Source organism: Arachis stenosperma, chromosome 5 (assembly GCF_014773155.1).
Source record: "Arachis stenosperma cultivar V10309 chromosome 5, arast.V10309.gnm1.PFL2, whole genome shotgun sequence".
Lineage (NCBI taxonomy): Eukaryota > Viridiplantae > Streptophyta > Magnoliopsida > Fabales > Fabaceae > Arachis > Arachis stenosperma.
In genome coordinates, this window is record NC_080381.1 from 120,312,779 (window position 1) to 120,324,343 (window position 11,565).

Genomic DNA, 11,565 nt, shown 5'->3' on the forward strand with positions numbered 1-11,565 from the left:
CTGGGCTGCAGTGACGGTGGGATGTGCAATGGCAATAGGACGAAGGATTTGAGGCCAGCGAGGAAGGATGCTCACGGAGAAAGGTTGCCGTCCGGGGTTGCAGGTTTCGGCGCATACGGCTGGACAGCGTCCGGGGTCTGTGAAGCGAATGGGAGGGGTTTTGGGCCGGAAGGGGGAGAGGCTAATCGTCAGAGACAAAAGGGTTTGGATTAATAGGAAAAAATTGAAAATAGGGGTAAATTAGTGGTAGGATAAATTAAAACTGAACAATAGACCATTAGAAATTAGGATAAATCAGAATTAATTTATTCTTTTAATTTAAATTAGGCCAAATAAAGAGTTCATTGTAATCATTATATATATATTTCATTGTCTCTCTAACAAGACTCTTTAATATATATTATAAATTTTAATTTTAATACACTAAAAATATAAAATATTTTACACTTTTGTTCACACTGTTTATATATCAAAATTAAATTCTATTTTGAATAGTTGATTTGATAGCAAATTTAATAACTAAACTAATTGCAACGTGAAAGACACTACACTAGTCTTCACTGCAACTGACGATCAACAGGGGTGGAGTTCCACCTCCATGCACGGCGGTCGGCCTTGGGAGACTTCATGATCTCTCTTATCCCCTCCGTGAACATCCTCTGCTCCCTTGCATCACTGTCAAATCCAAAGTCAACCAGTCTGCTATTAATATCCATAGGTCGAATCACGATGAACATAGCATCTTTCCACATGCATTTCGCCATAGGTAGTTCCAATAACGGCACGTACCACATCTGTAACAAATACACCGCTTCTTCTCCCTCTTCTTCTTCCCTCCACGAATCTCTCATATCGCCAATATCATCCTCCGTCATCGATAATATTCCCTCCCTCTTTGCATCGTTCACTTTCACCTTCTTCAGCGTTGCGAACTGTGTCGCCATCTCCCTCGCTAGGCGATATCTCGAGTACGCATCTCTGAAACTCAAGTTCATGCGTTGCTCCCTCTCCTTGAACTGTGTTAGCGCCCCCGACTTCAGACACCAGTCGCCGCCACCGACGAAGTAGCGAAGCTTTTTCGAGCAGCAGAGCAATGTCCAACTCTTTAACCTGCCGCTGAATCTGGCTTTCCACTTGAAGATTTCGTCACTGGATCTTGTAATCCCGGCGTCAGTAATATCGGAATGAATCTCTACCCGGAGGTACGAGATATGGCTGAATAGTCTAAGGCGCCGACACGGAGTATCGTCGGAGGAGAAGGGGACTTCTTGTTTGTTGCTGGTGGTGGGGGCGGTAGTCGGAACATAGCAGTTTTGGAGGAGCTTGGTGGCTAAGTAATTAACGCCGGATTTAACGTGTTTTACGAAATTACCCTTGTTGTTGTGGTTCCTGTCGAGAGAGTGGGAGTTAGAAGAGCGAGGGACAATGAGAGAGAGCGATACGACATCGGTTTGGGGGATGAGAGAGGCAAGATGCTTGTTGACGGAGAAGCACCTAATAAGGGTCTTGGCATCTTTTACTTTGTTGAAGATAATAAGGATTACATCGTCTGGAAGAAGCTCAAATAGATTATTATTTGATTGGTGGTGTTTTTGTTTCAATTTAGAAAGAAAATCCATGCCTGATGAAATTCAAACGAATGGAATGAAAATTGACAAGGTGTAAATGATTATGAAAGTTTGGGGCGGAATATCATACGGTATATAGGTATATATGTAAGGGTAAAACCGTAGAAACTTGACACCAACAATTGTTTTTTTCTTGTTATTATTGTATATACGGAATCTACAGATTATAGAATATCCCTGTTGCGGGATGTAGTTGAACATTTTGTTATGCTTGAGATTGTAACATTTTGTTGCCAACAATTTTCAGTTTCGTCAGCTGTTGTTTTCACATAACAGAACTTTTTGGAGATCATGTGAACAATTTGTGTTGGTAACAATTAACTTAATACCTAATTAGTTAATCAATATTTAACTAACTCTTGTGATATTAATGTACATATCAAATTATCAATTGCATTCTCCAATAAAAGCCATAAAAATTACTAATGCTATACCCACCATAAAAAGTAACTTTAATTTATTTGGCGTTACCGTTATTGTAAATTTGTAATGACACATCACCATATTTAACGTTAAAAAAACGAGAAAAAAATAAAGAAAAGTATAGATAGACAACAAAAATACTAAATAATGTGAACAATGGATACATCAGATATTCAATTCATTAGATGTCCAAATGGTTATTTTAGGTGGATAATTTAAAAGTACAGTGTGTTTTTAATTTATTAAGTTAATTTTAGAGTTTATTATTCACATTATTCACAAAAACTATTGTCTCACTAAAAAAGTCCAAAAAATAAATATAAAAAAGAAAACTAAAGAAGTGTTAACCTTTTCCCCAACTAGGGAATTAACAGAAGAAGCAAGTCTATTTATTAAAGTCTTCAAAGTTCAAACCAAAACATATTAAAATAAAATAATAACGACGAAGATACTAGATACTAGTAATAAGGAAAAACGAAACGTGTGCCAGACTGCTAGGTTACATTTTTCCTTATTGACTTTTTTTTCTTGGGGGAAACTACAAAACAACTAACATGAAGTTATAAAATTAAGAAAGATGAAAGTGTAATTAATACTCCTCCTTTAAGCTAGACTATATTATTATTAGTGTGAGCATGACCATTGCCCAAATTCTTGATGGCTTCAAATCTTGGACCCTTCTCACCAAACTTGGTCTTGCCATAAAGGTTCAAGTAATCACCATAGCAATAGTGACTTGGATACAAAAGTTTAGGTGCAGGAGCAATAATGGCATCGCCAATTGGATTATAGAAACTTGCCATTGAAAGCCTGCTACCATCTTTATCAGGCATGACCCTGTGCACAACACTCTTGTACAATCCATTGCTTAGAACTTCAATTTGGTCGCCAGTGTTGACAAATATGGCATTGTTCTTGGATGGTGGAATCTCAACCCATTTACCATCTTTGTAGAATTCAAGGCCTCCAACTTTGTCATCTTGGAGCAACAGAATGATGCCACCTGTATCCATTGACACAGTAACAATATATCAAACCATTTTAATAATAATAATAATAATAATAATAATAATTTATAGACCAAACTTAGTAGTTGGTACTCAAATGGTTTGTTATTGATTTTCTTTATAAAATATATACTATTGACATCAATTGCTAAAATGATTAGAACATTAATACTACTGAAACATTCCATAATTTCCCTATATTATATTCTGGACGGCTATAGTATACCTGCATCCGTGTGCTCCCTTAGGCCTCTAACAAGCTTTGGGTTTGGACATTGAGGATATTTGGCCACTTTTGTACCCATGACTGGTCCAATGCCATTAGGACTAGAGAATGATTTTTTTATGAAAGTTTTCTCCAAGCCAAGGTTCTCACTCATGAGCTCAGATAGTTTCTCTGCTAGAAGAATAAGCTGTGCAATGTACTCATCCATTGTATTGCTGCATTTTGCATATATGTATACACTTAAGATTATGTATTCATACATATGATAATGTCAAATGTGAAAGAGAGTGAAAAATAATATTTGCATAATTTTTTATTCTTTTTCTATTTTAAATACATTTTTATGATAAAAAATCATTTTTTTTATATTATTTTATTTTTATCAATTATTTTTAATATAAAAAATTAAAAATTATAAAAAGATATATACAAAAATGATTTATATGATATTCTTTTATTCTTATAGTTCAATCTATCTAAATAAAATTTAAAAGATAAGTAAAATAATAAGAATAATAAATAAAAGATACTGGATGAAATAATAGATGTGAAGAGTTATAAGACTAACCAAAGTTCATCAGAAATGTTTGGGATTTCCTTAATGTTAGATTTGGGGCGATGCCAAATGAAGAAAGTGGTTTCCCAATCTTTATCAAAAGTTTTTTCTTGTTTCTCCAATGTTTTTACTAACTCAGACTTGTAGAACCCATCTTTCAAGTTTTTTTCATAGTATTCATTAACTAGTTTTTTCACCTTCTCCATCAAGCTAGCGTCAATGTCATGGTTTTCTATCTGCACACAACAAATAATAATAATATTGAGAAAATTATTAGAAATAGCACAAATCTCTCGTTGTAATAAAATATAATGATTACCATGAAAAATCCCCACTTTTGACAAGCTTCATGCAATAGTGCCATTGTCTCACTCCTTTTGTCACCATTGAGAGTGCTGAAATCTATCACAGGAATAGTCATCTTTTTTGTATTTTAAAATACCTTGATGTTTAGTTTTGTTTGGTTTGGTGGTTTTGATGTTTGTTTGATGAGGATGAAGATTGGCTAGCAAGATGGGAGTATTTATATAGTGTTTAGAGAAGGTTTTTAACTTTTCGTAATTAAAGTAAGTCATTGATTAATAACTAAATCTTAATAGGTTTGGAGTCTATATGTAACAAAAGACTTCAATGAGTGAACATTTTGAAAGTGTGTCAGTGCCTTGAGAATGGAAACACAATTGATCTTATATATAAATCATTTTTTATTTTTTCTTCAAGTCCAAGTTCATTTAATTTCACTGCTTACTTAGCAAGTTGAGCTACTCAAATTTTTAACGTTTTTTTATTTTTACAGACACGATGTTTTTCTTGGTTTCTAAGTTTTAGATTTGGATCTTCAACTCCTCAAAAGAAGATTTAGAACACATTAAACCCTATTTCTTTTAACTCCAGTGTTGTTATTGTTGTTTTGTAAATGAAAATATTTTTTTAAAAAAATTTCACTCTAACTAAAAGTCATATCATAAATTACTAGGTTTTATTAGGGAGTTTCTGGCTAATTAGATAAAAGAAGAGTAATTGAAGTATATAGATGACAAAAACCAAAACTAGGTGCAGTGTGGCATGGAGAGAAAGTAAGAAAAGTTATATTCAAACAAAATTGTTAGAAAGAGAGTGCCAATCAATGGGCGGTTTTGGTTGGATGTTGTTGTAACCTGTTATGTCATATCAATATATCATGATAAATCATAAATATTATTAATATCTGAATCATGTCTCAACAGTTATGTGAAAAAAAAATATCAATATGTTATTCATATTAAATTAAAATTATCTAAAGAAATAAATTTAAAATTCAATATAATTCATGTATTTTTAAAATATTAGATCTAATTTAATATAAATTATTGTAATTTTAAACAAATTTTGTATTGAATTAAAATAATAATTGTATTTGATTTGAGACTAATTTATACTTAAACATCCATACATATCATCATAAGAGTTTAGGTTACATATTTTTAAATATATAAGAATATATAAAATAAAACACTTTAAAAAAATATTAAATTTTTAGTTATATTGAAAGTACTCAGATACTCTATAAGTTTTTAACTTTATATTAATTCCTTAAAAAATTACTCTGGTTTTAATTTATTTTTTTATTTATTTTGTGTTGAATAGTGATATTTATAAAAATTAAAAAAATTTTTTTAAATATATTCATACAAATAATAAAGTATTTTAATTTAAAGACAAATTAAATATATATTCTAATATATTTATAAGCTAAAAAATAATAATATATAAAGACAGAGACCAAAAGTAAACTACATTTTTTAGACATTAAAATAAAAATACATATATTTATAAAAACATACAATTAATATTATATCATTAGTTTAATATTTAATAGAAAACAATTTCTAAAATTATTATATCAATAAAACAAATACTTATATTTAGTATGCTTTATTGACGTTGATTCTACTATTGGTCCAATAACTGTGTAATTACAACTAGACAATGACACAAAATTAACTGTAGAGTTGCGAGGTTTCATGCCATTAGTTTACAGAACCCGCACATAGTATTTAAAGGTGTAGAAGGTGGGTTCTTATATTTTAATAAGTAGAAAAATGTAACTTATTGTTTATAGAGTATTAATTAGAGATTGATTTTATTTCATAATAAATATTCAATGTAATTAATATTTTGTAACATTTAATTGAGTTTTATATTGTACTAAAATTGAAATTATTCACTGTATTTAAATTGTTATCTTACAAATGTATACAGTAGCTTTTTTTAAAGATTTAAGGCATTTAAATTAAAAATATCTAATTAAAATACAATTTTTTTAAGTCAATGATAATAAATTTATAAAGATAAAAAAAGTTTAATGTACACACCAATTTTTTGATAAATATGTTTGTTTAATTATTCAAATATTAAATATCTTGTTAAAAAAATTTTACTAACAAAGATAATCTAAAAAAATATAATTTATAAATTAATCAAAATAAATGTTTAAATATAATAACATCTAATCTAATTAAACAATAATGTAGAGTACATTAAACTTTTTATTATTAATCCGACTAAATAAATAATTCGGATAGATTTGCTCACTTTTGAGGTTACCATTACCAATATTTGTTTTTATCCGACTAATTATTAATGGAATTAAATCAAGTAAACACCATTAAATTTGCTTGACAAGGGATTCATTCAAATTGCATGTGCTTGACATTTGGCTCATTACATTAAATTAGCATATCTGTAACCAATTTGAGTTTCGAGATGTCCATTACTAAGAATCTAAGATAATTGTACTATATAGGATAATATCCATATTTAGTTTAATCTATAATTAGAATAAGATCATCATCATCGTTATAAATAAATTTTTGTCTTTTTTACTGACATACTTATCAATATTTTATAAAATAAAAATATTTAATAACTAAAAATAAATAATTAAAAATAATTAAAATTTATTTTATTTAATATTTATTAATTATTATGTATAATTAAATATTAAATAAAATAATTTTTTATTTTTTTTAATTTTTTCATTATTACCATTTTATAAATTACAATGCAAATAAAAAGTATATAACTCAATATAAAAAATAAAAAAATAAAAATATTTAATTAAAATTTATTCTTATTGAAGGTGATTTTTATAGATGTTGATTATTGATAGTTTAAAAGACCGAAAATGATGGTGATCGTCATGCCTAAATAAATATGTGAAAGATAATATTGATTATTATATAAAAGATAGATAATCTCATATAACATTTTTTTGCAAGATATATTTGTAAGCGTTATTTTTTACAGTTGTTTAAAAAATTGTTGGATTGTGGAATTTTTTTTTAAATAATACAATTTCTTAATTTTTAGGCCCGTTGTAAAGTTTTGGATACATCTCTCGGGTCTCTGTACGGTGAACAGTAAATGTTGCTAACCTTCACTATACATAGGCAAAGGTTTATTATTTATACTCTCATCAATTTTTTTAATCTTCTATAAATGAATAATTCATATTACTAACATTAAATTTATTAATGTATAAAATAAAATATTAATCAGACAATTAAACGTATCACATATCTCTTATGTTATAATTTATTTTTAATTCGTGTGGCCTGATTTTGGTCTCTTTTTTTACTTTTAACTAATTTAAATCTAAAAATATTAAAAATATAATAAAATAATATAATATAAATAAATTCATAAAAAATTAGGGTTAACATTACTGAATTTGTAATAAAAAGTGATATAAATAAATAAGAAAATCAAAATGATTAGATAATATTATTAAATTAATTATTGTTTTTATAATATTACTTAATTGAATGTTATAAAATTTTATAAATTAAATTTAATATGACAAATATTAAAATTAATTATTAATAAAAAATTAAATTGTTCCTCTCTTCACATGCTATATATGTTTATTTATCAACCATCTCCCAAAATGAGACTACTTAGTTGTAAGATACAAGTAGGTAATGTCACATGCTATATGTATTTATTTATGAACATATTTTTTTAAATAAGAGAGCTTAATACAATAACTGGAACAAAAATAACTACAAACAAATAAAAAAATTTAAAAAAATTGCAAAAAAATTTATCAATTATTTTTTATGCTTCTCTTATAGTATATTTTTAATTTTGTACTTCTAATTATGTACTCTTAAAAAAATCTCTAACCACTCCAATTTTATCAAATAAACCAATTTGTTGATCGAGTAATCAATTTACTCATTCACTTGAATAAATATTGGAGATTCGAATTCTGTTTTATGTATGTAATAATATTTTATTTACCAATAACAAATCCTTAAACAAAATTTAAATTTATCATCGATTAATTTTTAATTTATCAAATTAAAAGATACTATTAACAACAATAAAAAAATATATAATCAGAAAAACTATAGTTATCCCTTAAATTCTTGTTTATGAAATAGTCTAGGCTTACCTCTTTATGTGAAAAATCATATAAAACCCTATTTTCAATTAATAATAAGCACGGTAATAGGAATTTAGGAATATCGATGAATCCAAATTCGTAGTTTAGTGGTCACTTGTTGTGACTGATTATTAATTGGTGTATGTGTATGTGATTTTATGTAGTTTGAGTCGTGTTTAATTCTTTGATATAAAATAAATTAAGCAAAAGTTTATAAAATGTAGTTAAGAATTATGAGTGTTTGAAAATGATTGAATATAAGAATCCTAATAGTAATAGAAAATTAAACCATTATTTTACATTCAAATGTTTTGCATGTTTCTTAAATAATTATGTCCGAGACTAGACTCTAATTAAATGTTTAAATTTTATTTAAATTCTTCTTAATTTGTAAGCTTTGAGTAATGTATAGTAATTTCCGTCATTTAACCAAGAATCTAAGATAACTTCTAAAAAAATCTTGTCTTTAATTTAATCAAATAGATCATCATTATTATAGGTAAATTTTTGTTTGTTTACATAGACATACTTATCAACTTCTATAAATTACAGTACCTAGGGCAGAAAAAAGTATATAACTAAATTTGAATATGCTTATCCATACTGTGATTTATATAGATAGATGTTGATCACTTTGTATATGTCTAGAAAATAGATAGGTATGAAAAAAAATTATTAATATTATTATAAACAATGTTATTATTTTTTAATAAAAGATTTTTTTTAAATTTTATACGGTGTTTTTGTATAATAAATCTTAAATGATGTATAACTCATTTTGTTTAAAGTAAAACTCATTTTCGTTTAGAATGGAGAAATGACGGTAGCAAACAGTTGCAAAAGTATTTTGACACTCAAATAAAAAAAATGTAAGATGAGTGTAAAATTATTCAGAATAAATAACGTACCTTTTATGTATTTAGAATTTTGTATTTATAAAGTGTTACGTTAACAATTCATTCTAAAATTTTCACATGCTTGAAGGTATCAATTATAGAGTGACAACTAAATCTGTCATAAACCTTCTCTAAGTTGATCTTTATCGTCATGAGTCCTTTGCCATACGTTTTACTTCTCATTGTGTGCACCACTTCCTAAGCTATCAAAATATTGTCTGCACTAATCCTACTTGAAACAAAACTTGATCGTGTAAATAAGAAGCTACATGTATTTTTTTTAATCTTGAAGCAATAATCTTAGTTACAAATTTATAACTAATATCACAAAGATTTATCAGTCTAAAGTGTCTAAAATTGTTCGAGGAAGGAATCTTGGGAACAATAGCGATAAGTGTTCTATTAACTCTGGCTATATTGGTGGGCTCATAAAATATCAGCTTCACCCAGTCCACCAGAAATTTTGCTACCACATTCCAAACTTGCTGATAAAATTTTGTCGGGAGCCCATCACTTCTCGATGCTTCCAACGGCCCATAAAGAATACATCTTTAATTTCTTTCATGGATACATCTCTATCGATCTCAATATAATCTCTGTCCTCCAACTTAGGAAAAATATTAGTAATAGAGAATATATTAGAAATCGGATCCGAACAATAGAGGAATTTTAAAAACTTCAACCTCCCCCCCCCCCCATTTTTTCCCGCCATTTTTTAAGGATGTCAACATCCTTAATCCACTCTCCTTCCTCATTCCTCAAGGATGTGATCTTATTTTTTTTCTCCTCTCATTTACTTTTTGATAGAAATATTTTGAATTTTTATAATCAAAATTTATGTATTAATATTTTGACATTTGTAGTCAATAATTTTCTTTTTGAATAGCTATAACTTCATACTCCTTCCATAAATTCTTTTGAAGCTTGCCTAGAAAATGATTAGAGATAAAAGATTGCTTATTACTAATGTCCTCAAGCCTTAAAAAGATACGTTATTTTTTTCTGAAGATATGGTCATAAATCTTCCTGTTCCAATCTTTAGCTTTAATCATAAAATTTGTAATGTTTTGTAGCAAATCATTTTGCTCCACCCAACTTTCTTTGACCATGCTATTATAATCTTCATGAAGAACCCATGGTGCTAGAAATCTGAAGGACTAATTATTCTTCTCTACCTGAATTAACTGGAAGTCCAACAAAATAGAAAGGTAATCAGACTTTAACTTTGATAAATGCTTAATACTTACATCAGAAAAATAATTAGAAAAATTAATATTACAAATGCATCGGTCAAGCCTTCTTCGAATATTCCTCCTACTCTATGTAAATGGAGGACCAGAGAAACCTAAATTCTTTAAATCACACTTGTTTAAGTAATTAACGAATTTAAATGTATCAAGAGATAAGTTAAAAGAGTCCCCTGTGTCATTAATGGACAGAGTAGAATTGAAATCCCCTCCTAAAATTCATAATCCATTGATGGTTTCAGCGATAACTTCCAAATTGCACCACAGCTCGCTATGGTTACCCACTCTGAGACTACCATAAATAGCAGTAAAAAATCATGGCCTGTCATTCTCCCATTTGACTTCCATGTGAATAAACTGCTTGTGGATACTTATCGATTTAATATTCCAGTGCTCCTTCTTCCACAAGCACCAATCAAATACCCTCTGAGAAACTTTCAGCTTCACAAATATATCAAGAGTCAAACCCCATCCTCTTAATGATGGTCTCAGTTCTAGGGCCTGATACATGAGTTTTCAGCAGAATACCAAAATTAGTTTTGTATTTAACCATAAGATCTTTAATAACACAGTTGAAGCCTTTAGGAGAGGCTCCCTGAAAATCTCATATAATAATATTCATAATTAAAATTATGTTAAAGAGAAAAATTATAAATCTATATAGATAAAAAAAACTTCTTATTCAGAAGAAGCAGTTATGCTTTCATAGACTGCATAGTTAAACTATCTTGGGACACATCTCCATCAGGGGTAATCTAATTTGAGGCATTGTTGGTGTTTCCATTTTGATTATTTTTGGAAGAATCTTCTTTAAATTCTAGCAGCATTTTTTTAAGATTTCCGTTGTACTACTCTATTAATCTTCCCCCCATATTTTCTTTTTGAGGAGTACTAGAGGGTCAGCAATTTTTGTGTTTCGTAACCATTAATTGGCCATCAATAGTATTTTTAATAGTGTAAGATTACATCTAATGATGAGAGATCACTCACTTTTCTTTTGATGGTTAAGTACTGGCCACAAAACACAAAAGTTGCTGACCCCTTGACTTTCTCCTTTTTGCAATAAGTTTTCTTAAATGAGGGTCCAAAGAGTCGTTAATGGGAATGTTATTCCCCTTTTGATGATCTGCATATATTTCTTTGTTTAGTTTTT

General features: G+C 28.4%; 2 protein-coding genes across 2 annotated transcripts; both read right to left on the minus strand.

The window, feature by feature from the left end:
• Positions 1-498: 498 nt before the first annotated feature.
• On the minus strand, positions 499-1,619 carry LOC130981254 (F-box protein AUF2-like). The gene has a single exon (XM_057904858.1). The coding sequence runs from the start codon at positions 1,617-1,619 to the stop codon at positions 558-560; it is 1,062 nt and encodes a 353-aa protein (XP_057760841.1). The 3' UTR covers positions 499-557.
• An 889-nt stretch (positions 1,620-2,508) lies between these two features.
• LOC130982842 (1-aminocyclopropane-1-carboxylate oxidase 1) lies at positions 2,509-4,318 on the minus strand. Its single transcript, XM_057906959.1, has 4 exons — positions 4,160-4,318; positions 3,853-4,076; positions 3,285-3,499; positions 2,509-3,054 (listed from the first exon to the last, which is right to left on the minus strand). Exons 1-4 carry the CDS (start codon positions 4,259-4,261, stop codon positions 2,660-2,662), a joined length of 936 nt encoding a protein of 311 aa, XP_057762942.1. The 5' UTR covers positions 4,262-4,318; the 3' UTR covers positions 2,509-2,659.
• Between the last annotated feature and the right edge of the window lie 7,247 nt (positions 4,319-11,565).

Coding starts and splice junctions, on each gene's coding strand:
- LOC130981254 (XM_057904858.1), bottom strand. CDS start 1,619: ATGGATTTTCTTTCTAAATTGAAACAAAAACACCACCAATCAAATAAT.
- LOC130982842 (XM_057906959.1), bottom strand. CDS start 4,261: ATGACTATTCCTGTGATAGATTTCAGCACTCTCAATGGTGACAAAAGG. Junction 4,077..4,159: donor AAAAGTGGGGATTTTTCATG/GTAATCATTATA, acceptor TGTTGTGTGCAG/ATAGAAAACCATGACATTGA. Junction 3,055..3,284: donor AAGGGAGCACACGGATGCAG/GTATACTATAGC, acceptor CAATGGATACAG/GTGGCATCATTCTGTTGCTC.